General features: G+C 40.1%; 1 protein-coding gene and 1 pseudogene across 2 annotated transcripts; one reads left to right on the top strand and one right to left on the bottom strand.

The window, feature by feature from the left end:
- LOC112238039 overlaps positions 1 to 5817 on the bottom strand; it is an 11398-nt pseudogene extending 5581 nt beyond the window's left edge.
- LOC112266610 (ankyrin repeat domain-containing protein 10) lies at positions 3162 to 27543 on the top strand. Of its 2 annotated transcripts, XM_024444238.2 has the most exons (7): positions 3162 to 3759; positions 7566 to 7731; positions 10038 to 10129; positions 21135 to 21247; positions 21471 to 21561; positions 25174 to 26984; positions 27385 to 27543. In XM_024444238.2, exons 3-6 carry the CDS (start codon positions 10086 to 10088, stop codon positions 25175 to 25177), a joined length of 252 nt encoding a protein of 83 aa, XP_024300006.1. In that variant the 5' UTR covers positions 3162 to 3759; positions 7566 to 7731; positions 10038 to 10085; the 3' UTR covers positions 25178 to 26984; positions 27385 to 27543. The 2 variants fall into 2 exon arrangements, with proteins under 2 accessions (XP_024300006.1, XP_024300005.1); XM_024444237.2 differs by lacking the exons at positions 25174 to 26984; positions 27385 to 27543 and having other exon boundaries at positions 21471 to 22153.

Raw genomic sequence — 27543 nt, 5'->3', positions numbered from 1 at the left:
AGCAGAAACCCTGCCAATGTTTGGTAAAGAGCTGAGGGATGGGAGTTTAGAAATGTAACCACTATCAAATCCATAGGGTGAGTGGCACAATATTTCTTATATATTACTTTCAGAAACAAATCATACCTTTGATTTCACAGACCGACATCTTAATACTTCCTTTGCTCCCTTTGCAGACATCATCTTGAGAATCATAATAGTAGGAAATTATCCCATCATCTAAAACAAACCAGCGTGGCTGCCACCCTGCAATCATTTCAGATATGCTAGGTTAGTTATTCTTGAGCTGACAACTGTTTTTACAGGTTAGTTCTTCCTGTGCAGACAACTGATGAATCAGCCCAGTTAAATATCAACACAACCAACCAGTATTACCAAGAACACCTAGTCAATCACTCTCTTCCAGGTAGCCTAAACTCAACTCCACGATTTACGATGGAGTTGAACAGCAACTAGTTTGAAAAGGGGGCAATTGTGACCTGGGGCATTTGGGGCATATGCAGGAATCCCTCATACTTCTATTTGTCCATTTGAAAGCTAGGACTCTGGTATACAGGCGGAAGTGCGGCAGTACAATGATAATGCACCATAACGATGGATGCCAACTGATGATAGACCCCACAGAAGAGGTGGGGGCGACAACAGTAGCTAGCTATGGTAAACAGTGTCCTTCGCCCCCGCCTGTCGGGCAATGTTTTCCTGCAGTTCTGTTAACGAAGGCAGCTGTTCGGCAGGCATTTAGGACAATATGTGCTGGCTTGTTAGCAAGCTAGGACTTGTCGTGGAAATTTCCTCTATTTACCAAATCATGAGCGCAAACCACAACACAAGTCAGAGTTAGTTATCAAAGTCCATCTTTAATTATATGAGCTCTATCCCAATCCTGTGACTCTCAGATCAATTCAGTGTCTATCCATGAATTCTCTGTGAGCCCCTTACACATTGCAGCTGAGATCCTTTAATAGCAAAAAACACACATAGTCAGACAGCATAGACATAATAAATCGTTCAGCTTTGTCTCCTTACTCACAACCCAGAACCATAAACCAACCCTCCATATCAACAGGCATATATCAAATTGTCATTTAGATACAACCGATTCTAAATACAACCTATCCTGGACAAGCTCACGGAGAGGAGAGTGATTGCTATAGTTTAAGATAGGGACACCTTTAGAGGGAGCATAGAATGATTCCAGACACTGCCGTCCTCCTCTCCCCGATGGGAAAAGTAGGGAGTGACTGGCACACTGACACAGTGGAGCAAAAGATATGTTTACACATGATGACACCTTGACCTCTCCCCTCTCCGCGGCCCATGCAACTTAGTCTTGACATAGAACAGATACTGCAACCCTGCCACAGTATTATACAAAAATAACATTCTTGATGAGAAGTAACTTACAAACATATCATGAAAATAAAACATCTTATCTATGTTACCCACCAATTCTGATTATTCCCCAACAGACTCCAGTACACAGCAAGCAGGAGGCGGGATAGGTAGCTAGCTAGCACACTGGTAAACAGTGTCCTTCACCCTTGCCTGTCGGGTAGTGTTTTCACACAGTTCTGTTGATGACGGTGAGGACAGGTGTTCGGCAAGCGGGAGCAAAGAACACTATGTGCTAGCTAGCTAGCTAGCTAGCTAGTGGGATCGGTAGCTAGCACACCGGTAGACAGTATCCCTCGCCCCTGCCTGTCAGGCACTGCTTTGCCGCAGTTCGGTTAACGATGACGAGGCCAGGCGTTTGGCAAGAGGAAGCAAAGGACACTGTGTGGTAGCTAGTTAACTGAGACATTCCTACTCTGCGGTGCCTGTTCTGTCGGCAGAAAATATCAGTTCTTATTTAGTTTAAATGTGATTCCAAAAGCTTTAAATATAAGGTCATGTGTCCTTTACCTTAAAAACACCAACATTTGGATATTGAAAGGGCATTTTAAATACTTTTCCCCCCTGTGGATTTAAGCATTTTTTTGTCATGTCCCCAGTTGTTATTCATCAACCTCTAATAGAAATAAGCCATATTTTTGGTTATGGAAAATGTATTTCACAGTGGTTTAGATTGATTCTCTACACTAACTTTGCTTATTTTGTCACATGTAAAAAAGACGCAACAGCCTCTACATGGCAGAATGTTGAATAAAATTATATTTACACTTACTTTACCGGTTGTACATGCAGTTGGTCCTTTTGGCGGTATGAGGTAGAGATCAGGTATCCACAAGGATGCATTGTTTACCCCACTTTTTGTGGCATGGGTGGTTCTGTCACTCGTATTTTCAATCTGTTAACGCTTTGCACGTGATGATCAATATGTAAACAATAGCCGAACGCAATCAGCTGGAAGTGTTGGCGTTCAGTAAAGCTCAGCCATATTGTGTAAGTGTTTGTCACATGCGAATTGCATCACTATTGAAAATAAAAACCAGAAATACAAACGATAAACAGATCAGCATTGGCCTACTTAAGGTTGGGTTGATAACACTCCTCGGTGGATATTTTGTCTCACATTCCTATCTGCAAAAGGATCAACCGGTGATTTTATTCAGCATTCTGGCTTGTAGAGGTCGTGAAAGGAAACTTTCCTGATACAAACGCTAATTTCTATGTCTTGGGTCTTTATTATGCAATGACTGTATGATCATGCACCTAAAATAGATCTAAGTGCCTGAGTTTTTCTGATAGAATACAAAACAAATAATATATACATTTTTTTTCAACTAAAGTTACGAGGTCCAAAATGTACCGCAATGTAGGAATGACCCAGTTAGGAGGACTCTGATATACTGGAGGCGGGTCGACACCGGTAGATATCTAAGACACTGGTAGAGTGTTCTTCACCCCCGAAAAACTCAAAACTTTTATTTCCCTCTTGACCACATTCTAATCGCATTGACAATCAGTGGAAATCTGCAGATGCAGGAATGCCCACATGCAGGAACACCCAAATGCAGGCCCCAATCACACACTATTGACTAGGATGGGCAAACTGATTTCAGAAATCCAAAGAATAGCCCGTAATTACACACGACATTGGTAATTGTATGTGACAGTGGCGCTCCAATCCGCACACAAGCACAACACTAACTAACTAACGTTAGTCACAGCCCAACTCCATCGTCAATCGTTGAGTTTAGTCGGTTAGTGCAGTTAGCTAGCTTACATAAGTGTAGTTTGCAACTTATAAAGTTAGCTACCTTAGACATATCAAATTACACAGAAAGGGCTGTGAATGGTAGACAATCAGATGAAGGCTGTGTTTTCTATGCGAACGTTGGCTTAGCGAAATTGAATGTCAATATGACAGCTATGCTAACGAAATAGTTTAGCTATCTAGACTATGGACCAAACACATTAAATGCATAACGTTACCTGTCATATAATTTGTCCACTTATAGAGAACTCCTTCCATAATGTGCTTGCAGAAATACCACACGACCCACGTCTCCAAAAATCTCGCTAGTCCAGGCTGTGAACAAGCGATTTGGTGGCATTCACTCTGAGCCTCTACTGTGTCGCCCACATGCTCGATGCTAGGTATAAGGATTGCTACTTCGACGCAGACAAACAGGGTTTACGTGAAATGTTAGACACAGCTGGACAAGCTGGAAACGGACACAGTGACAGCGCGCACCAAGGAAGAGGACCCATGACAGAAGAGGCCACGGACAGACAGAGCTGAAACTTCACTGCTTGACATGCATGATGAAATCCTGGTTGAGAATGAAACGACTGAACAAGGAAAGAGCACAGAAAGTAAGTGAAAGAAGTAGATTTTGATTATGTTTTACTGGTAATGGTGACATGCGTAAATGCCAACTAAACGTTTTGGGGTGTGTGTGTGTGTGTGAACTATTTAAACTGCACTAGAATGCTTAAGGCAGCTAAAATGTTTAATATTGGGTATCGGTTTTTTTGACAAGGAAAGTAACGGATATTGGTATGGCCAAAATGGTCATCAGTGCATCCCTACTTAATATAAAGAACTTTAAATTATTTATACTTTTTTACTTCTGATAGTTAAGTATATTTTATCAATTAGTTTTAGACTTTTACTGGGTAACTTTGACTTATCTTTACTTTTACTCAAGTATGACGATTGGGTACTTTTCCCACCACTGCGGAATTAAGGAATGAGTAGGATTCTGTGTTTTCATATGCAAAAGTGATTGATTTTGCAAAAAACGCTTTATCTGCCTTTCAGATAAACTAGTTTGTAGATTCAAACGTGACAGAGGCTGGCCGGAACATGAGCACAGTCAGCGGGCAAGGAAACAAAACACGAAGTCTATTGAACTGCTTTAGGAAAACAGCCCTAATGTTGGAAACAAACATCATTATTTTGTCATCCAGAGTCACATTTTCCAAGCTATAGTACACAATTTTTCGACATACAGCAGATTTTTAAAGGACAGAAGAGTTTGGTCTGCTTCGTGTTTTCATTTTTAGCATGAAAACAATATTGCAATACTGGTATCGTCCCGGCCCTAATAAAGATGCAACAGGTTGGTTAGTGTTAGGGATGGATATTGTTAAGATTTTAATGGTATTACTACTCTTACCAATACTGCTTATTGATCCGGTACTTTAACGGTATTCTTATCGGTTGTTTACAGGAAACATTTCTTTATTTTCTGAAATGTAAACTAAACAATTATTTACAGCAAAAGAAACAGCAATGTTTTGAACGAATCACTATTATAGACTCTAACACGGAACCCAAACCGGCTGCGCGCGCGCGTGCGCCATTGTGCATAAATTGATTTCGTCCCCCTACAAACGCGATCATGACACGCAGGTTAAAATATCAAAACAAACTCTGAACCAATGACATTAATTTGGAAACAGGTCGAAAAGCATTAAACATTTATGGCAATTCAGCTAGTTGGCTTGCACTTGTTAGCTAATTTGTCCTATTTAGCTAGCTTGCTGTTGCTAACTAATTTGTCCTGAGATATAAACATTGAGTTGTTATTTTACCTGAAATGCACAAGGTCCTCTACTCTGACAATTAATCCACACATAAAATGGTCCACAGAATCTTTTCTAGTCATCTCTCCTCCTTCCAGGCTTTTTCTTCTTTGAACTTATATGGTGATTGGCATCTGACCCTTCATAGTATTACTACACCGACCTGCAACACAGTTCGTCTTTCAATCACCCACCTGAGTATAACCAATGAGGAGATGGGAGAGGCAGGACTTGCAGTATGATCTGTTTCAGAAATAGAAAGGAGTTCTATTTTAGCCCTTGGCAATGCAGACGCGCGTGAGCAGTGTGGCTGCAATAATTGAGTAACAGATTTCTACATTTATTTAGAAACGCGACGTGAGCGGTGTGGTCAGCCTATAATGTTGTGATGATGGAAAGGTGAAACAAATTACAGTGGTATAGTAGAGCAACACAGGTGGGGCATGCAGGTAGACTGCAAATAGACTAGTAGTTCTTCTGGAGAAAGATCAACATATTTGCCTTCTCTGGCAGAAGTTGGGACCTCTCCTGGCTTATTGTTTTCCCTGCAGTCGAAAATACCCTATTGCTAGGGGTGGAGCACAGAGGTAGCTTGTTGCAATCTCTGTGCGGAGGTTGCAGTGTAACTCTTCTCCCATCACCACATCACAGAATCTGTCCACGGGTGGCATTCTTTTCGCATGACACCCACAGTGTGGATGTGTAGAGGATTCTCATGAGCTGGACAAACTTCTCAGCCTTATGGATGTCCTCGTCCTTCAGACGGTCCAGGTTGTCCTTGGTCATTGCTTTTCGCAGTCGTGGGTCCAAGGCTGCTGCTTGGATTGCTGGATACTGCTCCATGAATCTTTACCATTACATGGAGCGAGTTCCATCTGGTCTTGACATCAAGGATGAGTGAGTGTTGCGGAAGGCCTGAAACAACAACCATTTAATTACCGCACACTTGAACATTGAATTAAATTGTTAAATGTGGGAATTTCAAAATAATACTTTAATAGATTGAACTGGCTTCTTACCATGGAGTTGCTGCTTTTCCTTCGAGACTGTTTTGGACATCGATGATCTCTTGAACCACACGACCACTGCTCCGATTCGGGCTGCCCATTTATCAATGAAATAATTTTGTAGATGTTCTGCTCTGCCAGATTCAATGTGTGCGCAAAGCATCCTATTTTTAGGATGTGTAGCCTCTTGATGGCAACATCCATATTGCCAGCATTATCAACAGTCACAGCTATAATCTTTCTCGGCTCTATCTCAAACTCTTCCAGAATGTCTGAGATCTCCTCTGCCACTACTTCATCAGTTTGCGATTTGTGTGGAAGACCTTCTGTTTTACACTGCCCTGGCTTGTGTTGTGCACAGTAACTGTGAGAGAGAGGTCCTGATAGAGGCTTGTCCACCAGTCTGATGTGATGGCCAGCTTTGGCACGTCCTTCAGCTCAGTGATCACATTGGCCTTTTCTACACCATACCAGGTAGGAAGTAATGTGTCACTGAGGTAACTCCTGGAGGGAGGGGTATATTTGTGGTTGAGTGCCTTGCTCATTTCCTTACAGTAAAAAAAAATAAAAAATTTCAACACATGAAAATTAACATACAACCCTTTTTATACTACTATATCCCAAAAAATAATACAACTCTGTATATTGACAGTCTTACCTAAAGCCCTTGGACTCCACTGTTGCAAAGGGGTGTAGGCCTTTCACTATGAACTTGGTCACGGCTAGGTGGCACTCATTCGCCCTCTCCTTGGTCATCCTGCCAGCGTGAAGGGGCTTTGGGCTTGGACCAGCAGTATTAGAGGGAGGAGTAGGTTGGTTCATTGTAGCTGCAACTTTAACAAAGTAGCAATCTTTAAATGGGTGATTGTTCAGCGAGCAATCATAAATTCAATCAGCTGACTAATGGTTACTTTTGATCAAACTGCATTTCTCTGCCTGTACAGAGATGTTCGATAGATGTTTGGACAGATTGCTCGTGTTTCCACCCTTACAAGCAAACGTCTTGTTGCACTTGTGGCAACGAGCATTGTCAGCATCGACTCTGAAGTGTAACCACACTTTTGAACGTTTAGCTCTCTCTGCCATCGTCACTAATTAAGAGCAGGGTGCTGTAGCGTGTGAGCGACACAGGCTCCGCGTGAAAGAGGGAGATATCTTCTGGATTGGGAATAGCAAAAATGCATCATAGACGAACATCTTAATCTTATTGCAAATTAGAAACGGTTGGTGAAATAAAATGTGCAAGATAACGTTTATGTAGAAATAGGAAATGTATTTTCTTAAGTTCTCCAGTACTGAAAGCAGAACCGATAACATCTGAGCTTATGATACTACGGTTTTTCATAATTTAGTCCCCGGGCCCGTTTTTAATACAGGGTTTCGGTACCAATCCCTAGTTAGTGTGGCCTTGGGGTTTACCCCAAACAAACACTTTCTTTGCTGTGATTTGTTGTCTGTAATGAGACACAGCTCTGAATACAACAGTCTGTAGTGATACTGTGATTTGCGTAACACCCCTGTCTTGTCAATCATTCACTCTTTGTGATTGGTCATCATATGTTGACTCTCGCACTTTCTTTACAGTTGGAGTGTGTCTTCCGCCTGGTGCAGGTTGGCTGCGAGGTGAACGCCATGACGACAAGGTTTGCCCAGACGCCCGCCCACATCGCAGCTTTTGGAGGCCACCCACAGTGTGTGCTGTGGCTGTTGCAGGCCGACATCAACAGACGGGGCCGACATCAACAGACGGGTTGGTCTCAGACTTACATACATTCTGTCATTCTATTGGGTCTCATTACCGTCTCACAGGTTACATGACAGTGGCACTTATGACTGGATAGACAAAGACAAGACAGACTGCAAGAGCTACATGATTTGTAGGCCTGTTTGTGTCAAACTCTCAGTACTTTCCCTGTTTGCAAAAGTTAGTTTCACCACCTCTGTCTATCTTTTCCATGCGGCCCATGTAGGCCAGAATTATCCTACTACGGAGGGATCAGGCTTTCTGGGAGACAGAGCTATAGTTCATGCTGTGTGTGGGTTTGTCTGAGACTGTCTCTTTACGTCACACCAGACTGTTTGACTATGGCCTCGGAGTCACAGCATAGAGCCAACAAGGCAGGCAGCCGTGTCATTACCACAGCTCAAATAGGGTCTGCCCCGGCCTGCCGGTGCAACTGTGTGTGACTACCGTTCTAAATGCACCTAAAGGAAACAGCCAGGGAACTCTACTCAGGAATTCAGATTAGCTCGTCACGATTGCGTAAAAGCTCTCCTGCTCCATCCTTTCCCCCTGGCTCTCGCCTCTGTGACATTTTAGAGGTTTTATGGGTCAAATTCAGCTGTCTGATCGAATGTAATGGGACGAGAAGGAGAAGATTGTGACGCCGCAGAGCTATGGGGGAGCATCGCTACACTGCCCTACATCAAACATATACACAAATAAATAGTAGGGATGTACGTCTTTCCCTTTCAAGACGATTTGATTCGTATCTGGATATATGGGCTCCGAAATTATACAGGAACGATACGTTGTAGTTTGAAACGATTCGGAACGATTCCGTTTACTGTGTTATGATTCGATGAACTAATATTTGTTGCATAAACGCATTCATTTTCCATTTTAGATGTATAATGAATATACCAACCATTGTCTGGATGTCCTTTGGGAGGTGGACCATTTTAGATACACACAGGAAACTGTTGAGTGTGAAAAACCCAGCAAGTGATTCCTGTCTTTGTTATGTTTACTCTATGTATCTAAAAATTACCATATACCCTGATTTGTTTAAAGCAAAACTACCAAAACTATTAATGATGGTGAACCTATAAAACAATAAAAAATAAACTATTGTAACTAATAAACTATTGTTCAGCAGGTATAGCCAACTGAGTTGTCTCCGGTACCTTACTTTTAATATGCTAAAACAACAACACCTAACTACCTACCTAGGTTGTCACTCAACCAATAAAGCCTAATATCAAGCCATTTTTGTGTTTGAATGTTGGTGATGCGCAGATGTGCAAGATCAGGAACGGGCCGCCTACATCACATTGGTCAGCTCGCGAAGCTGGGTACTGTGCACAGTTTGTCTAGGCTACTGATATTCCCTGTGGTTGTTCGGTATGCAAAATGAGTTGTAGATCAATGACTGTCAACACCTGTTACATGCTTAGTTTGACACTGAAGGAGAAAACACATCAGTTGTCACAAATATAAGGTATTTTCAGAAGGTAGAAAAGTAATATGAGCAACAGTCGTTGATTTCGTAACACTTGAGTGGATTTGTGGACCGACGCAAGCTTGATTTGGATCAGTTTGGGGTCCGAGGGATCATGCAATCATATCTTAAACATTTAAATCGGGGACCGATGCATATCAGTGAATGCTACATCCCTAAGCCACTTCTCCCTTCACCACCCTTAAAACGGTTCACTGACAGTGAACTAGTGCAGCCTGACCTACATTCCGGCTGCATGGAGCAGAACGGGATGGTAGCCAGAGGGCAGATTTGCTGGCTAGGGTGCCATGTGTCAGTTCTCCTTGGCTCGGGGGTGCTGGAGAGCTGGGTGAGGAGTGCAGTGGCTGTCTCCAGTGCCCACTGTCTCTGTTGGCAGCAAACACCTTTTGACAGCTTCTCGCTGTGATTAGTCCCTCTGGAGGACTGTTGCTGCTGTGCTGAACTGTTGGTGTATGCTGCACAGATAGCGGCACCTTTCAGCAGACACTTGAGGGCCTTACATATGAGTAGCCAATATCAACATAAGCGGCAGGTAGCCTAATGGTTAAGAGCGTTATGCCAGTAACTGAAAGGTCGATGGTTTGAATCCTTGAGCCGACTAGGTGAGGAATCTGTCAATGTGTCCTTGAGCAAGGTACTTAACCCTAATTACTCCTTGAAGTCGTCTGCTAAATGACTCCAATGTAATAACAATGCCTTGATAAAATGTTTTTCCATTCTCCCCATTGTACTGGTTGAGAGCATGGTTAGTCCATCTACACAGTGTTCGCTATCACTTTGTATAGTGATGTGTTTTTTCCTTGTCTTGTTCCAGGACTATGTAGGTGAGACCCCCATCCACAAGGCAGCCCGGGCTGGTAGTATGGAGTGTGTCAACGCCCTCTTGATACAGGGTGCTAAACCGGAGTAAGTCCCCCACTTCACTGTCCCAGTTTACACCTAACTGTACAACACAATACTTTGTTTCCACGGAAAATACATTATTGTTGAAAAGGGGAACTCCACCAGATGGCCTCCACTCTGCATTCTGCCCCCCCTTGAAGTCAAGGCAATTTAGCTGTGTGAATTTGGCATCCCGTATTGCTTAATGATTGTCTTTGTGCCACTTCTGTGCTGGGTTGTGTTGTAACAAAATGTTTATGCCAGTAGGGTGTCTTTTACAAGCATGCTTGCTCAAACAAATTATTTTATGAACCAAATCAGTACAAACATGGCACAAACTAATGATACATTTGATCATTTCTGAGTAACACGGGGGAACTACTTCTTTTTGAATGAAATCACTAATTTACACACAATTGTCACAGCACAGGAACCTTCTCTGGAATACACTCCCTCCCAGTGCACTGTATCATTACCATGTGCCATCTACTTCAACCACTCCAAATTATGGCCTTGAATTAAAAACTGCCACCACAACCACTCTCTCTTACTTATTGTAGGTGGCTTTTTGTCCCAGTTGTCTACTGGTGTTTGTGCGATACACATGGCTTTTGGAGAATTGTTGTTGGTGGCGTTCCTTTTCAATAACTGCTGCTGTGGTGGTTATTTCAATGTTTCATTGTCTCTTATTATAACTCGGTAATGTTAAATAATAAGTTATGCTAACTGAATGCATTTAAAATATGCCTGTAATGATTAGGATATACTATTAGATTTAACGTACTTCTCTTTGCAGGGCATAGGGCAAATGAACATTTCCTCCTGGCTTATACAGTCTGTATATCTCCCTCTCTTTGCTAGTGCCATATAATAACACTAGGGTAGGGCTGGGCGATATGGCCAAAATATTATATCACGGTATTTGAAACAAATTGGACGGTATGACGGTATTTGATGCTATTTTTAGGTTTGGAATAATTTACTTAGAGAAAAAATATTTCACCTTTTAGTTAACCAGGTAGGCCAGTTGAGAACAAGTTCTCACTGCGACCTGGACAAATAAAGCATCCCTTTGTATAGTGATGCCCAGTGTGACAAAAACAACAGTTACACATGTGATAAACAAACGTACAGTCAATAAAACAATAGAAAAGGTCTATGTACAGTGTGTGCAAATGTACTAAGATTAGGAAGGTAAGACAATAAATCGGCCATAGAGGCAAAAATAATTACAATGTAGCATTAACACTGGAGTGATAGATGTGCAGATGATGATGTGCAAGTAGAGATACTGGGGTGCAAAAAAATAAAAAACAATATGGGGATGAGGTAGTACGCCACAGTATGTTTTTGTGCTGGTCAAGGGCAGTCAAGTCTGGGGTGAACCAAGGGCTTAGTTCTAAATTTTTTGATTGGGACATGCTTATTTAGGATTGTGAGGAAAGCACTTTTTAAAGAGCATCCAGGCGTCCTCTACTGACGGGATGAGGTCAATATCCTTGTAGGATACCTGGGCCATAATAGAAGTTCTACATTTGCATTTTGAGTAGTGAGTGATCCTAGGGTGGCAACTCATGCGTACTAAGTGACTTCAATGAGTCTTTCTCCATTATTATGATTGTTTTATACTGTTCAATTCAACTTCAACCAAAACACATTTCAGCACTTATCATTTCTGCATTTCCTGCACTCAGTTGCAGTGGTGGAAAAAGTACCCAATTGTCATACTTAAGTAAAAGTAAAGATATGTTAATAGAAAATTACTCAAGTAAAAGTGAGACACCCAGTAAAATTCTACTTGAGTAAAAGTATTTGGTTTTAAATATACTTGATAAAATGTACTTAAATATCAAAAGTGAAAGTATAAATGTCTAATTCCTTATATTTAAGCAAACCAGATGGCACCATTTTCTTGTTTAAAAAAAATGTATTTATACAGATAGCCAGGGACACACTCCAACACTCAGACACAATTTACAAATTAAGCATTTGTGTTTAGCGAGTCCTCCAGATCAGAGGCAGTTGATGACCAGGGATGTTCTCTTGACAAGTGTGTGAATTGGACAATTTTCCTGTCCTGCTAAGCATTCAAAATGTAACGAGTACTTTTACGTGTCAGTGAAAATATATGGAGTAAAAAGTACAGTATTTTCTTTAGGAATGTAGTGAAGTAAAAGTTGTCAAATAGTAAAGTACAGATACCAAAAAAGACTTAAGTGGTACTTGAAAGTATTTTTTACTTAAGTACTTTACACCACTGCTCAATTGAGAATTTCCACACTGCCACGTAGGGCTGCACGAAATAATCTAGGATTTATTTTTAACCAAATGTTGCAATCGCGATTTGACTTACAAATTAGAGCAAAAATGTTGGAATCATGGAAATAGAATGACTATTCTAATTATATAGTTAGAATATAATAGTGGGCACTTTGAATACAGTGTTTGAGATGACAACGAATTAAAATGCCAGGGCGGAGTTATTGTGACAGGATAGGAACCAAAAGTTTTGATAACTGTTTCCTAGGGGACCCTATAAGCTTGGGCTACATTGCATGTTTTCTCTTAGCTATTTCGTGTAGCTAATGTAATATTTGTGTTGTGGAGAAATGACCAGGCAGGAGACGGGAGTACAGTTAGTTTTCGTTTAGTCAAAACCCCTCGTGCTCTACAGTTCGCGGCATTCCAGTGCGCATGTGCATTTCCTATTAGGTGTAGTAACGTAACACTGCCGTAATGCATTACTGCTTAGTAACAGCACGGTAACTAATATAAACAGATGTAGATCCCAGATACTACACCTAACATATTCTTGCTTTGCATATTCCGTTGATTTAGAAGATACTGTTGCACAAACATACTGATTTAGGTCTATACCATCACTGGTATTATCTACGTTTGCTCTTACGCAGTGCATTTATTAGCTAGCTATCAGCATTAGTGGCTAACAATTAGCGTCTCAACAGATTTAGGGCTACTTGCTAAGAAAAGACAAACTAGCTGTTTGCTGATGTAAGAAACACAAATTAATAGTGTCATTATAGAACGCTAGTTCATTTATATTAAGAAGAAAAGTGAAAACAGCATTGTTGTCATCACATTGTTGCATGTGCTGGATCGACCATGCAGACCAAATGTAAGTGTCTCGTGGTTGATTAACGTCAAATGCGCTCCTTGAATGACAGATTTCACTTCGTTGTCATGTTTTTGTCACAGTTTCACACATCTCCACTAGGATTATTTAATCATGTAAGAATTGAACATGAGGAAATGTGCATTTTGTCCATGTTTCCTTCCAAAACTATTAAAGAAAATGAATTGTAACAAATGTGGTATAAGTCTTAGTAGTCTGCATCTGTGTATATGTATAGCATTATGTATTGCCCATGCTTTTTCATGCCTATGACAGCTACTAAGCTCTAGTATTTTTGTGAAATGTTTAGGTAAAATGTATAGTGACTGTAGTAAAGTGAGGGAAGCTCATGTTTTGTAAACTATATTTTAATTTGCAGTCACTCAAGAAGATGACATCTGACACTGACTATGTTCAACATGAGTGTTTGAGCTATTTTTAACTTGAAAAGTAAACATGCATGGTGATTCCTTGAAATTGCTTTTATTGTGCCAATTTATGTTAACCTTAAATCCAATATGTATTCCACATCCACCAATTTAGAATATGGCTATAAGATAAGAAGAATAACAACTCCCCATTTGTATTGCTTTCAAAAGCCTGGGAAACCTACATTCATTTCTGTAGCAGGGATTGTTTCTAATTGTAATGGTCAATGCCTCTGTACAGACTTTCCCAAGCCAATTGAGCCAAAATATTGGATTAGCTGCTTCCATTAAAAACTGAAGACTATTCAACTGTTTTATACCTCAGAGTTGATATTGCCTCCAACTTTGGCACAATAAGAGTTGAGGTTTTAAAAAATGTCTCCAGGTGTTTCCTTCCTTACCACACTCAATCAGGACTGTAGTGTCTTACAAAATAAGGAAACTTTTGATTTCTCTTGAATCCCTTATTATCATGACTCCAAAAATAACACGTACCAACCAAGCCACAATTGAACAATTATTAAATGTTATGTCCTTGTTACACCATATTTATTCTCGTTCAAAGCTTGGAGATTAGCTAAAGGCAGATGTTTACTTGTTCACAATTCATTCCACATTGTGTCCATGGAGTGACCTTTAGTATTTTTCTTATTGGACATCTCTCAAAATCGTGGGTTTAACTTTGAACTTCATCAGGAGATTTTTTGTGTGAGGATGACTCTCACATGACATCCTAGACCACGATTACTCAGCTTTTCACTTAAAAGAAATCGTAACTCCAAATAGAACATTCTGAGCAGAGCAAATCTTAACATTCTTTACCCAAATTATGGCATTAAAAAAATGATAACACCCTTCTCAGCCATACCTGACAACATAGCTTGAATAACTACACCTTATATATGTTGTCAATAAAACATCACAATAAGGTGCAGAGGATCAGATTTGCCTGCTGGGGAGCAAGGAGACTCCAAGCTAAAAACCATTTGACAACTCTGTGACGTTTTCAAGGGATTGTTAACATTTATTTAACTATTTGGTTGTAATATCACCTCCTTTTAAAGAGCATAGTCAGAACTACATTTCCAATTATTCCTTGCAAAACAATTGCTCACATTTAGCTCCATCATAGTTGTACAGCAAGTAACTGCATACGTTAAATGATGAGTAAACATCCATTTATCATGTAATTTCAGATAGGTGAGGGTAGCCTCACGATATCTCTCAATATTAGCCACCATTAATTGGATATTTGAGTGATTATAAAATACAAGTGAACTAAACCTGACAAGAATGAGTGGTTTAGGTTCATTTCCCATCCTTTCTGGTTTCAGCCTGTCAAGCAGCAGAAGGGCGCATTTGCCAATGTACTGTTTGCTGATCATGTTTACTTTGCAAGCTACAGGTAGAAACTTTGTACAGTTGACTAGACCTAATGTACATTTTTGTCCAACCAATGTAGGCCTACCTAGCTTAGTTGGCTAACACCCTTTTCAACATTGCTTTTGGAGTGTTAATCATGATTGCTGCTGACAGACATCATAGGCTTCATTTATTGATGGACCACATCAAATTGGTTAGCTAGCTAATAACAGATCACGCCAATATGGCTAGTTAACAAGATATCTTCAGGGGATAAACTAGATGGCTATATCCAAATATTGTTTGATTTGCTTGCAATCTATAGTGGTGATGACAACTTTACCAACCTAATCTCTGATAAAGCAAGTTAAATGACACGCTGCTTATCTAGCTAGCTACATGCCAAATGGATAGGCTACCCTCACGTATCTGAAAATACATTGTTAGTGTAATTTAATTATGCCAATATGCTTTCATCAATTGAAAACCCTTAATCTATTTTATGAGAATTTCTAAGATTTCTTGTTTGCATAAAATAGACGCAGACCAGTCTTTCAATAAAAGGTAATAGAATTTATTCTCAGAGCGCGCTCCCACTTAATCACGAGCAACAGTTTATATACAGATCATGACGTCATTTCATTGCTTTAACAGAATCCCCTCCTCTCGACCGGGACAAAGTGAGGTGAAAAGTTCATTCTAACTTACTAACACACTCCCAGATAACTTTTGACCCCTCAACATTATCGATCACCACTGAACTGACAGTTCTGATTAACAGAAAACTTAGGAATGCACTCACTGTCTTATCTAAAAACCCCAGAGCTAAGTTTCTGTAGGGTCAACCATAGGCTAACAACCTTATTTGTTTACACAGTCCCCAACCCATTCGTTTCTTCCTAGTTGGAATGGTGTTCATTAAATTTAATTACTCATTGTCCGTGTCACACAATCCCTTCTTATGAACTCATATTGTTAATCAGATATAATAAAACAGAGTATATGTTTACTTAGTTTAAATTCTTATTTGAAATGATTTGTTCAGTCATTTTATCATAATTTTCCCATCATACATCAATTGATGTTTACTGATCATGAAAAGCATGCAGTTACTTGATGTGTAACTCTAATGGAGCTAAATGTGAGCAATTGTTTTGTATGGAATATTCGAAGGCCTCTATGTTGTTCCAAATTCTTGCCTATACTTTTCCGAAAACAAGTTGTCTACGTGCCAATGCCTTGATCACCGGGCTGTAGGTAGCCTAGCGGTTAGATTGTCGGGCCAGTAACCGAAAGGTTGCTAGTTCAATTCCCGAGCCGACAAGGTGAAACATGTCGACGTGCCCTCGAGCAAGACACTTTGCCCTAGGGTTGCAGTTGATAATGGCTGACCCTGGCATGTGACCTTATTCTCCAAGGTTGTCTCAGGGGGAGTTTGGATATGCAAAAAACACATTTCAATTCCATGCATATAATACACACTTGCACATGTGTGAAACAGGACAAATATGTGTACCCATCCAGTGTTTGTTTATATTTTACCCCCTGCGTTCCTATTCTGCTTCCATTTTCCAATTTAGTGTCTTTCTAATACTTATTAACAATCCTCCAAGTGCCATAATTACCAGATTTTGACAAGACTTTATAACGTCCATGTTATAAGAATTACTAATTAATTTAAAGATACATTTTCAAGAGAAACCAAATGCATAGTTCTGAAATGTGTACAGTTAAGTGACTGCTATATTATTATATTTTTCTACATGAGCTTTCAGGTTCCTGAATTTAGTGGGACAGTCAGTGAAGGGGTGAAAATAGAGAGATATGTTAGGACAGCAGTTCCTGTGAGTTTAGGTTGCTTACGTATTACAGCATAGTAATGATTCATTTAATGTCTCCATGTTTATGTAGGATTGTTTCACTGTTTTGAATGTTTAAATATATTTGATTTAGATATTTTTGAAATAATTTGCTAAATGACCATCTCTAAGAATTGATTGCAAAAAAACTACTGTCACAAAGAAACAAATCCCCTACACGTTTTGATGTTTTGCAGCTATTGAATTTGAACATGCATTTCTCAAGTAATCCCAGAAAGGGGGAGCATTCCAAATAGGCACTGCAGAATCTGCCACAAGTGCTACAGTGAACATCTTACAGTTGTGGCATTGAGTGTTCACACTATCGCTTGGTTTCTACACCACACTGGCAAACTGTCAAGGTATTTCTTGCAGTGATTGGTTTTAATGCTAGGAGAGCAGTCATGGTAGTCACATCTAGACCGGCATGTTTAGTTTATATCTAATTGTTAATCTAATCTTATTCAGATACTTGCTAACTAACTATAGGATTATTGGTCAAGCTCAGGATTTACAAATCAGAAATAGTGCAGAATGCAGTCCAATTGAGTCATTGGTATGCATTTAGCCATATCTTAGTGGAAGTAGCAAGCCAGGTAGCACATTGTGACATGTGTTTTCTGACATTAGAAGCAAAGCATTTCAGGATTTTTCAAAAATGAATTGTTTCCTCAAACATGATCTTTAATTATTTCTTGCTATCTGGGAATGTTCTTGACATTTTCAACTTTTGTTATAGGTCTTACTCTCAATGCCAGACAAGAAGTAGGCCTAATTTTGATACCCATTCTTGACAGGGTATAAATCCCATAGACCCAATCAATGTCATTAGAAAAAGATCAATCCTTGTTTACAATAAGCCTGATAAGCATCTTGATAATTATTTTATAAATCAGACTAAATGACAACAGTAGCCACTGGCATACAACACCATGTGCAACAGGCCCAAGTCCTTCATAGGATATTGCATACACAGACATCTCTATTAATAGCAAAGACTGTTGCTATATTGATCTGTTTTCATGGACCTCTGGTATCTGGATGTTAGCAGTGCAAGGCAAAACAGTAGGCCTATTCTTTCCATGCTGAAAGAAAGCCCAAACAAGCATGCTCACCAAGTGTTGTTTTTTTTTGTTTTTTTGACAGAGCCTAAATGTTTTTATTTTTTATTTACCCTTTTATTTACCTAGGCAAGTCGGTTAAGAAGAAATTCTTATGTACAATTACGGCCTACATCGGCCAAACCCGGATGACGCTGGGCCAATTGTGTCCCGCCCTATGGGACTCCCAATCATGGCCATTTGTGATTCAGCCTGAATTCGAACCAGGCTGTCTAGTGACGCCTCTAGCACTGAGATGCATCACCTTACACTGCTGCGACACTCGGGAGCCCAAATTGTGCTTTCCTAACTGTGATTTATTAGGATCTACAGATTTGGTTATAACCAACCTCCATTCAACTGATGAGCAGACCATTCAAAAGTTTTGGGTTAGGGGTCTTCCTTGCAGGTTGCCTGGAATTGAGAGAGACTGTCCAATACTAATGTCTGTTATGAGACAGTTTTTAAAAAATGATTCTGATCATGTTTGGAAACATTTTATTTTTAAGTAGTGGATAGCTGGGGGCTACTGGCGAAATAGCTGCATGCAGATAATCTGTTCATTTAATTATTATTGTGATATGATTGTGCACTTGAAATTCTGTAACTCACAACTAATTGCATTTTGCTGTTTATTTTACTACATTATTTGAGCTTGTTATATAAGTGATGAGGAATAAGGTAGAGCTAGGCCAATATATTGCATTTGTCTGAATTCATAAATGATCAATCTCCATAAGTAGTAGTAATGGCCAAATTAATGTTATATAACACCTGTTGGGCCTATTGCAACAAACATTGCCCAACGAACTAACACAAGGTTATTTCCTGCACAGCTGATCTCAATTACAACCATCATTGGCCATACTGCTTCCTAAAGTAGATGCCAAGGTTCTTGTAGTTCTGATCACTGCCAACATTTTTCAAGATTTTCGCCCTCTGGTTATTATCATTGGAACAAATGAATCCTAATTCATCCTAGAAGCGATATATCAATTTTGACAATCAAGGGGTCGGAGTACTTTCCGAATGCACTGTATATTGTAATTTTCTTGCCTACCTCTTTTTAAAATTAGGTAGACTTGGGCCAAAGGAATTGACAGTTTAGGTCCGATGGGAAATGTTGTGTAAACATTTTGCTGACACTGAAACCAAGTAGGGCTGGGAATTGCCAGGGACCTCATGATACGATGTTATCACGATACTTAGGTGCCGATATGTATTGTAATTCTCACGATTCTGTACGTTTTGCAATTTGATGTTCCAATCATAGTGCTCACCAGATGTCTGCTGCAGAGGGACAGGCGAGCCGTGAGAACATTAATTTTGATCATTCCTACAGTTGATCAGTCCTATAAGTGCTGATAACAAATTGGCTCTGTATTTTACAAAAGATGGAGAACAAGCTAAGCAGAGTTTTGGCGCAGTTACAGTCAACTAGCGCACAAATAATATTGCAATATTGTCAAATTGATACCATATGATATCGTCAAAAATAATATACTGATATGTAACTATCATTTTTTTTCTTCCCATCATTAAAACCAAGGGTATTTTAGTCTCAGAACATATTTTCTTAAATGACAAGATAAAGATCAAGTAACATCTTCTACTTTTACAACTAGTCATATAAAAAATATACAAATATATTCAATTAGATTTCTGAACATCTTGATGTATTGTGGCACAGACAACCCATACTAGTGACATGCACTTTATTACCAGATTTCTTCATTGAATAGTATTGAGTCCCTGCCTCATCATATACAAGTGAGTTACGACACAAATTAAAGGGTTTTGTTCATTCATGAATTCGGACCAGGATTATCTTACACTGCAGTGAGAGATGATCAAGTCTAAGGTGAGGATGCTACAATCCATGTTGATGCTGTCCATTCCAAGCAGTCATTTGGCCAACATGTCTTTCCTGTGTGACTCAGGCTGTGTTTTACACAGACAGGCCAATTATGGGCAAAGATCCATATTGGGCTACTTGTGTAAACACAGCCTTACTACTTTCACGTTATCCACTTAGGAGAAAGGAATACAGTTCCTTAACTTCAATTAAACATTATTTTGGTCTTCTCTGTTCCTGCTTCTGAATATCTAACCTTGTTAGCTATGAATATGGACTGAATTTATATGGACTGAACTTCTAGACCTATTCAATGCCTGAAATACCATATGGGATCATGGCTTTGATGCAGATCGACATTCCGGCAGGGCCTTTCACTTGAACATTCTCCTGTCCATATCCATGAAGCTTGACAATCTTGGCTTTTCTGTAATGTCTATATTGAAGGGATACCACACCCGGTCTTCACTTTCTCGATGGATCCCACTCTTATTTTTCCATCATCAACCACATCATGAAGATCTGGACTTTGGAGCTTGTTGACATGGCATCCTCTTGGCAAGACTTTTGAATATAAGTTATTGGTAGGGTGTAGAGAAATGTTTACTTATATTTTAACTGGTAGTTCAGTCACCCAGCACCTATAGGTTGTTGCAGTAGCCTACATTCTCAAGTCTGTCTTTAAAAGGATAGTTTTCTTACGTGTGTTAACTCTTCTTTACCATGGAGTCAATGAATGATTAATTACAACAATCAACTGTTTGAGTATTGTAGTGAATTTCAAAGCAAAGAAATGCTATTTTAATCCTTATAAACAACTAAGATGCTCTGTCTACATGGTGGGACATTCTATCTTGCTATCCAGAAAATATGTAAACAGAACACTTTTTCTACCAGTTGGTAGAACTGGACTGCATTCTCTAAAATCTCACTTTGGATGACTTTGCAGTTGAAGCTATGGTCCTTTTATGTTTATCTAGACCTACTCTATCTACTGAACTACTACGGAAAGTAATTATTTCTTGGATTGTCACATTTAATGCTACCCATAGATGGACGTTAATCATCTCTTACTGCAGTGTTGGTTTCTACCATCCATTGTCTATTTTTGTTATTCCAGGATAAGAATTGGGTCAGTTTCAGTGTAACACTGAGTCAGTCCAATAATCTGTAGAATGATAGCAGAAGTAGAGCAGACAGGGTTGGTTATAGAGAGGCCTGTGTGACTTGTCTTGTACGTTCTTGCTTTAGCTTGCGAAAGTTCCTAACTTCGGTCCCATCTCACCGTGCAGCTTAAGGAACGCTAATGGCTTGACGGCGGCAGACCTGGCCCACGCCCAGGGCTTCTGGGAGAGGCTTCTGGACAGCGTGAAGGCCAATCGCATCAAGAAGGCCAGAACAGATGGTAAAGGGCCTGTCTAGTCTGTTGCAGGGCCAGAGACATGTTCAAACGTGTGTATTTATCTTTGCCAATATGCTGATTTGATATGAATCAGTTGGACTATCTTTCTAGCTATTTACAAAAACTATTACAACTCGTATAGATACCATATGCGAACAAAATTTGATCTGTAGACATTCTTATAGTAGGTCCTTAACTATGTCTAATGCAGCTCTCTCACCCTCAGGTGTGGACCTGCCCACGTGGATGCATCATGGCTGTGGGGAGGAGCTGGAGACCATGTATGTGGAGTCTGCAGCCCCAGACCCCATCCTCAGGTGGGACTTGCCTCTCCACAGCCCCCAAAGAACAGGATATCTCTACTGCATTAACTCCTGTGCCTATTTGAAGTGGCCTGCCTTAAGCCAGTTTCACGCTTTGAATCATGTGTATGTATAAGCTAGGTTGTTATGGTTTAATATCTTGTCAAGGCATCTGAAAATGTTCCATGGTCCAGAAATGCATTAAGCTTCTAGTAATGTCAATGTTATTTATATTTCACCATCTCTGAGAAGCTCATCCTACACCTGCATTTCTAGCACATTGAATTTCAAGATGTAGGTATGCACACAAATCCAGACATGCGTATTTTATTCATGGAATCCATTTAATGCATTTTCCCATTCCGTGTGTACCCAAATGCTCTTTCCTTACTGTTCAGTTTGAATGTTTTTGATAGGCCTCCACGATATGGTAGTTGTGTGAATGAACCTCAACAAATTTTACACATTTTGTTTTTCAAACATCTTTCTCATCCACATTTTGGTAATGCTCTAGTCGAATCCTGTGTAGAAAATATGGCTATATCCACATCCCTGTGTAATTTTATGCTTTGGCAACCCAATGACGTAATCCATACCTGGAATAAAACTGTACGGCTAATGACTGTATCCTGTAGATTAAGGTTTTCTTGAAAGAGAGTGTTTATGAAAGTACATTGACTGATTACATGGTATAAGTGGCATTCCAAGTTCGCCCCCTACATATTCCCTTCCGCCCATACCAAGGTTATTATAGTAAACAAAACTAAATAGTTTTTCCAATTTTAGTTAGAATAAAATTAAGAATAGTTTATTTTTCTAAATATCTTTGACTGTATAACAAATTAAAATAAAAACATTTGGCCTCCTGAGTGGCGCAGTGGTCTAAGGCGTCACAACAGACCCGGATTCGATCCCAGGCTGTGTCACAAGCGGCCGTGACTGAGAGGCCCATAGGGCGGCACACAATTGGCCTAGCGTCGTCTGGGTTAGGGAAGGGTTTGGACGGCGGGGGCTTTACTTGGCTCATCGCACTCTAGCGACTCCTTGTGGCAGATCGGCCACCTGCTCGCCTCCCGAGCCCGTTGGGGAGTTGCAGCGACGAGACAAGATCGAAAAAGGGGTAAAACACAATAAAAATTCTGAATCTGGTGGACAAATGCTGCCAGTAGATGGCCATGTTTCAAATAGGCTTGCATCACTATAACAACCTAACGGGGGGGAAAAAATTGAGGGTGAGCATGAACCATATGGTGGCAACAAAAGGTGAAACCCTGTATGGGATTGTTTTGAGTACATTGCTGGAAAGATCCATGTATTTTAGTGTCAGCAGCTTGTATGGAACAGGGATAAAAGGGAAAAGCCAACCAAAACCCAACAGCGAATCATACAATTTCAGGCTAAAGACAAGGTGAAGCTGTAAGTAGCTGCACGGCAACATTAGGACAACCAACTAGCTGTTTTGAATGAAAATAGCAGAAACATGGAAACCTCATTTCAAATGTGTAAAAAATAAAAGAAGCAATGGTTAATTTATTCATCCAGTCTGGCAATACCACAAGACTGTGTGATGAACCAGGCCTCAAAATTCTACCAGATACCCCACTGGGCATACACTGGTTGAATCAGTTGTTTCCTCGTCATGTCAATGAAATTATGTTGAACCAGTGTGGAATAGATGCTGAATTGATATCTGTGCCCAGTGGGACTTGATACCAAATTTAAAACACCTGCCTCTGCTGGAGTAAACGTGTTGATTGCGTTGCAAATGGATACAGCAACCCATAAAGTTAAGGACATTCTAAAAGCGAGAAAGGACTAACTGCTCTGTTTGTGTACATATCAGCCTGCTTCTATCACCGCTCCTCCAACAAGACACCACACGTGTTGATCATCCTCCATTGGATTTTAGATCCACACACCGGAGTGTTAATTGACTACACATTGGACATACCAGAGTAGAAGAGCCTACTCGTAACTGGCAACAGGGCGAACATAGCTATCAAGCTTTCCAAACAGGCAAGAGAATACCCTTGAACAACGACAACCAGAGCTGGCCATGATTTTAAACGGCTTGGCATAAATGTCTGAATCTGAGTCGGACACAGACGATTTTCCTTTTTAAAATCCAAGTCACATTAAGATCCTTTAAAACATAGCCAAACCTATGACCTGACCCTTCATCTTGTGTTACTGCCCCCAGTGGCAAGATGTGACATCCCCAAAAAACAACTATAGGCCTACGACACATAAATGGCTCCTAGCCTCCTACACATGGGCTACTTTCTGTCCGTAAAATTAAATAATACAAAAACAAAATAGATGTGATTTTATAAAACTAAATAAAAATGAGTAAAATTAACTGAAACTAAACTGAATGAAATAAAAATTTAAATAGAAACTAATACAAAATCACAAAACTAGAGTAACCTTGTCCCATACCCTGTTTGATCTTTAAAAAATTATGAAATAATGAGATACAAGCTGGTGCTTTCATTTAACTGTGTTTAAGAGCCAAAGGGCATACTTCTTACTCCCCTGACTGATTCTAAATTCCAAAGGGAAGCAATGAGAAATGAACTTGTTTGTACTATAAAGTTGGCCAGTTGAGATTTTAATTGAGTTGAGTCAGTTTCATGAAACATACAACAATATGGACTGCATTGTATAATAGGCTAAATAAGGATTTGTCCTGTATCACTGTATTTGACGACCCTTAGCAAATAATACATTCTCAATGTGATATGGATGGTAGTGATTAATTTGACACAGTATGTTTCAACTGTACATTATAGTAATAATTACATATGTTTATAGTATGACTAGATTTTTTTTCTATTCATGTTTTGTTACAATTATTCATCCTTGTAAGTACAAATCTAGTTTGACCAGGGGTATGTATTTATGGTACATTGTCATGTGTGTTTGAAAGGCACATCGAGAGAGAATGTATACTCAAAGTACTATACTTTAATGAACCTTTATTTTATTTTACCTTTATTTAACCAGGCAAGTCAGTTAAGAACAAATTCTTATTTTCAATGACGGCCTAGGAACAGTGGGTTAACTGCCTGTTCAGGGGCAGAACGACAGATTTGTACCTTGTCAGCTCAGGGGTTTGAACTTGCAACCTTCCGGTTACTAGTCCAACGCTCTAACCACTAGGCTACCCTGCCGCCCGCCCCGCACCTATTTGATGACCTTGACATTATGAAATTTCATAGGCATTTAATTACATTGAAATCCTCTGTCTGGGGTAAAGTAATTGTCTGGGTCAAATTCAAAGGTTTATTTTTGTTGTGTTATCCCCCTCTAGTGGCCATAGGAAAGACTGACATGATCACTGCCTCTGTATTTTATACACATTTTCAAACTTAATCTATTCTGTGGTAGAATCAATATTTCCTAAATGATTCTATAAACTCCAAAATACAACAAATTCAGATGTTGGAGGAAAAGTGTGATGGTGTGAGCACTTTTGCAAGCAGAGCAGAGAATGAGGCAAGGACGTGTTTGCAAAAGAAAATCAATATGCTTACCATTTATTTAGGTGTTCATGAACCTGCCACGTGTGCTATGTGCCATCCAACATTGAATCTGACAAGTCATGTCTTTTTTTCCTCACGGCAGATGAACCCAAAGCCACCATGGGTCAGACGAATGGCAACGGTTGGCCACAGAACGGTGCCACCTCCACCAATGGCCACATGCCAACACACCTCAAGGGGGCCAACACTGCCGTGCTGTCAACCAACTTCTCGCCATGGGGACTGCTGGCCTTGGCTACTTCAACTGAAAACGGGCTGTCGTCATCACGGCCAACTTATCAGGAGGCGGAGGAGACCCGGCGGCATTCAGCCCACGAGATGTGCGGTTCACTACACCTGACGGGAAGCCCCAGCAGCTGCGTTTCCCACCGGCCCTCCTGGAAGGCCATGGCCAGCGACCCGGGGGACACCCTGCACTACGGACACTACCATGGTGTCGGGGACACAGCAGAGGAGCACAGCAGCTTGGTGCACGTCGAGCAGCTTTACGACCAGGCCGTACTCAGTGCCATTCCTAGGCCGTCATTGAAAATAATAATTTGTTCTTAACTGACCTGCCTAGTTAAATAAAGGTTAAAAAAAATTATAGTCAACATAGCTACTAGAAGTAATGCGTTAGTAAACCTGCTACAATCACGCAGTACAGTAAAAGCTTGGGCGTTATCCAGATTTTCATACCATTCTTCTGCCATTCTGGGATTTATGGTATTACCGGCTTAGCATACAAGGGGGCACTAAAAATGTAAAAAGCCCATTGGGTGTCTACTACCAAAATGCTAACAAAATCTCGTTATTTTTAGCTTGTAAATGTCCACACTCTTGATTGGTAACATAACGTGTCAGTTCATATTGCAAGAGCTCTAATATTTTGGATGACGTCCTCTGGAAGTCGTTGTAAATATCTATGGAAGTCTATGGAAGGGGGTGAGAACCATGAGCCTCCTAGGTTTTGTATTGAAGTCAATGTACCCAGATGACGAAAAATAGCTGTCCTCCGGCTACACAATGGTGCTACCCGAGAGAATGTTGTTGAGGCTACTGTAGACCTTTATTTCAAAACAGTGTGTTTTAAATCAGTTATTTGAAGTGCATATATTTAGTATAGATTTTCTGAAAAGGACAACTTAAAGTTTCACTATTTTTATGAAATTCACTGAGTAGGATCGTCTTCCCCTTCCTCCTTTGAGGAACATTCCACTGACCTACACACACTAACCCTTATGTTCCCTCCCAAAGGTGCAAGGTCTTTCCCGCAGGGTGTCGCAGGCTGTGAGGAGGGGTACCCTTTCTGAGTGTGGTGCTGGACTGGCATGGGTGGGCTCTCCAAGGGGCGTGTCTTCCAGTATAGTATAATTAACCTGATTTTAAGCCCATAATTGGTGCCATTTTAACCACAGAAAGAAAAGTGTAACGTTTATGGACATTTACCATTAAAATGGTGCACACACACCATGTACACAATCATATGTTGCACTGGAAAAAGGCAGGGATTTAATCCATTCAGTGGTACACCATAAGCCATCCCCTTATGAAACACATGAAAATCTACATGATAAATTGTCATCTTTGTAACAATTCAATGCAATGTGTGAAGGTATGACTTGTGATGTTACATCTTATTCAGGTCAGTTGTGCTGACATGCTGAGATGTTGACTTTCTTAGCCTGAACCTGTTCCTCAGTTTGTCATGGTTCTCATCTTGACAGGTTACCTTAGTGATGGGCTGAAGATGGCGGTTCCCATGGTAAACAAGGCTCATGATGGCGTTGACGACCCTTGGCGTATCAAAGTAATCTGACGACGTTTGCTTTGGTTTCAGCCAACCTTGAAAACACAGACGCCAAGGAATTGGTCGAGGTTTATCTGCTTACCGTCTGAAGGACATGGGCTATGGTAGGAAAATTAACTGTTCAACCAGACTTATTAAACATAGACATGAGTGACCCACCTTGTGTAAAATATGCAAGCAAATATATCACCTTGACAAAGGCATCATTGTTAGGAATTTTATGAATAATGACTAAACAATATCCCCATTTTAAATAGAAATGTAACTAAGTAAACTTATACTCTGTTTTATTATATCTGATTAACAATATTAATTCATAAGTGAGGGATTGTGGTGCCTGAAACAGGGGGGTCATTACATTAAATAAATACCATTCCAGCCAGGTTAGAGAAGATTGGAGAAGATTGGAAGTGTTTTTTTTTAAGTAAGCAGAAAGGGTCATAAACCTATGGTTGAACCGACTCAACTTAGCTCTGGAATGTAAGGCAGTGTGTGTGTTCTTAGGTTTTCCATTAGCTGGAACTGTCTGCTGAATGGTGATGGATGAAAACTTCAGAAGGTTTATCTCGAATGAACTTTTGAACTGTTGGGAGAAAGAATATTTTATAACCTATGATGTCATATTTTGTATATAAACTGTTGTTCGTTGTTACATGGCAGCAC

Source organism: Oncorhynchus tshawytscha, linkage group LG14 (assembly GCF_018296145.1).
Source record: "Oncorhynchus tshawytscha isolate Ot180627B linkage group LG14, Otsh_v2.0, whole genome shotgun sequence".
Taxonomy (NCBI): Eukaryota; Metazoa; Chordata; class Actinopteri; order Salmoniformes; family Salmonidae; genus Oncorhynchus; species Oncorhynchus tshawytscha.
The sequence above is the reverse complement of the archived record's forward strand: the minus strand, read 5'-3'. Positions and strand labels throughout refer to the sequence as shown.

Bases quoted from the DNA above. Each gene is read 5' to 3' on its own strand.
- LOC112266610 (XM_024444237.2), top strand. From the start codon at position 10,086: ATGGAGTGTGTCAACGCCCTCTTGATACAGGGTGCTAAACCGGA. The intron at 10,130-21,134 runs GTAAGTCCCCCA...CTCACCGTGCAG, and splicing joins ATACAGGGTGCTAAACCGGA to CTTAAGGAACGCTAATGGCT. The intron at 21,248-21,470 runs GTAAAGGGCCTG...TCTCACCCTCAG, and splicing joins CAAGAAGGCCAGAACAGATG to GTGTGGACCTGCCCACGTGG.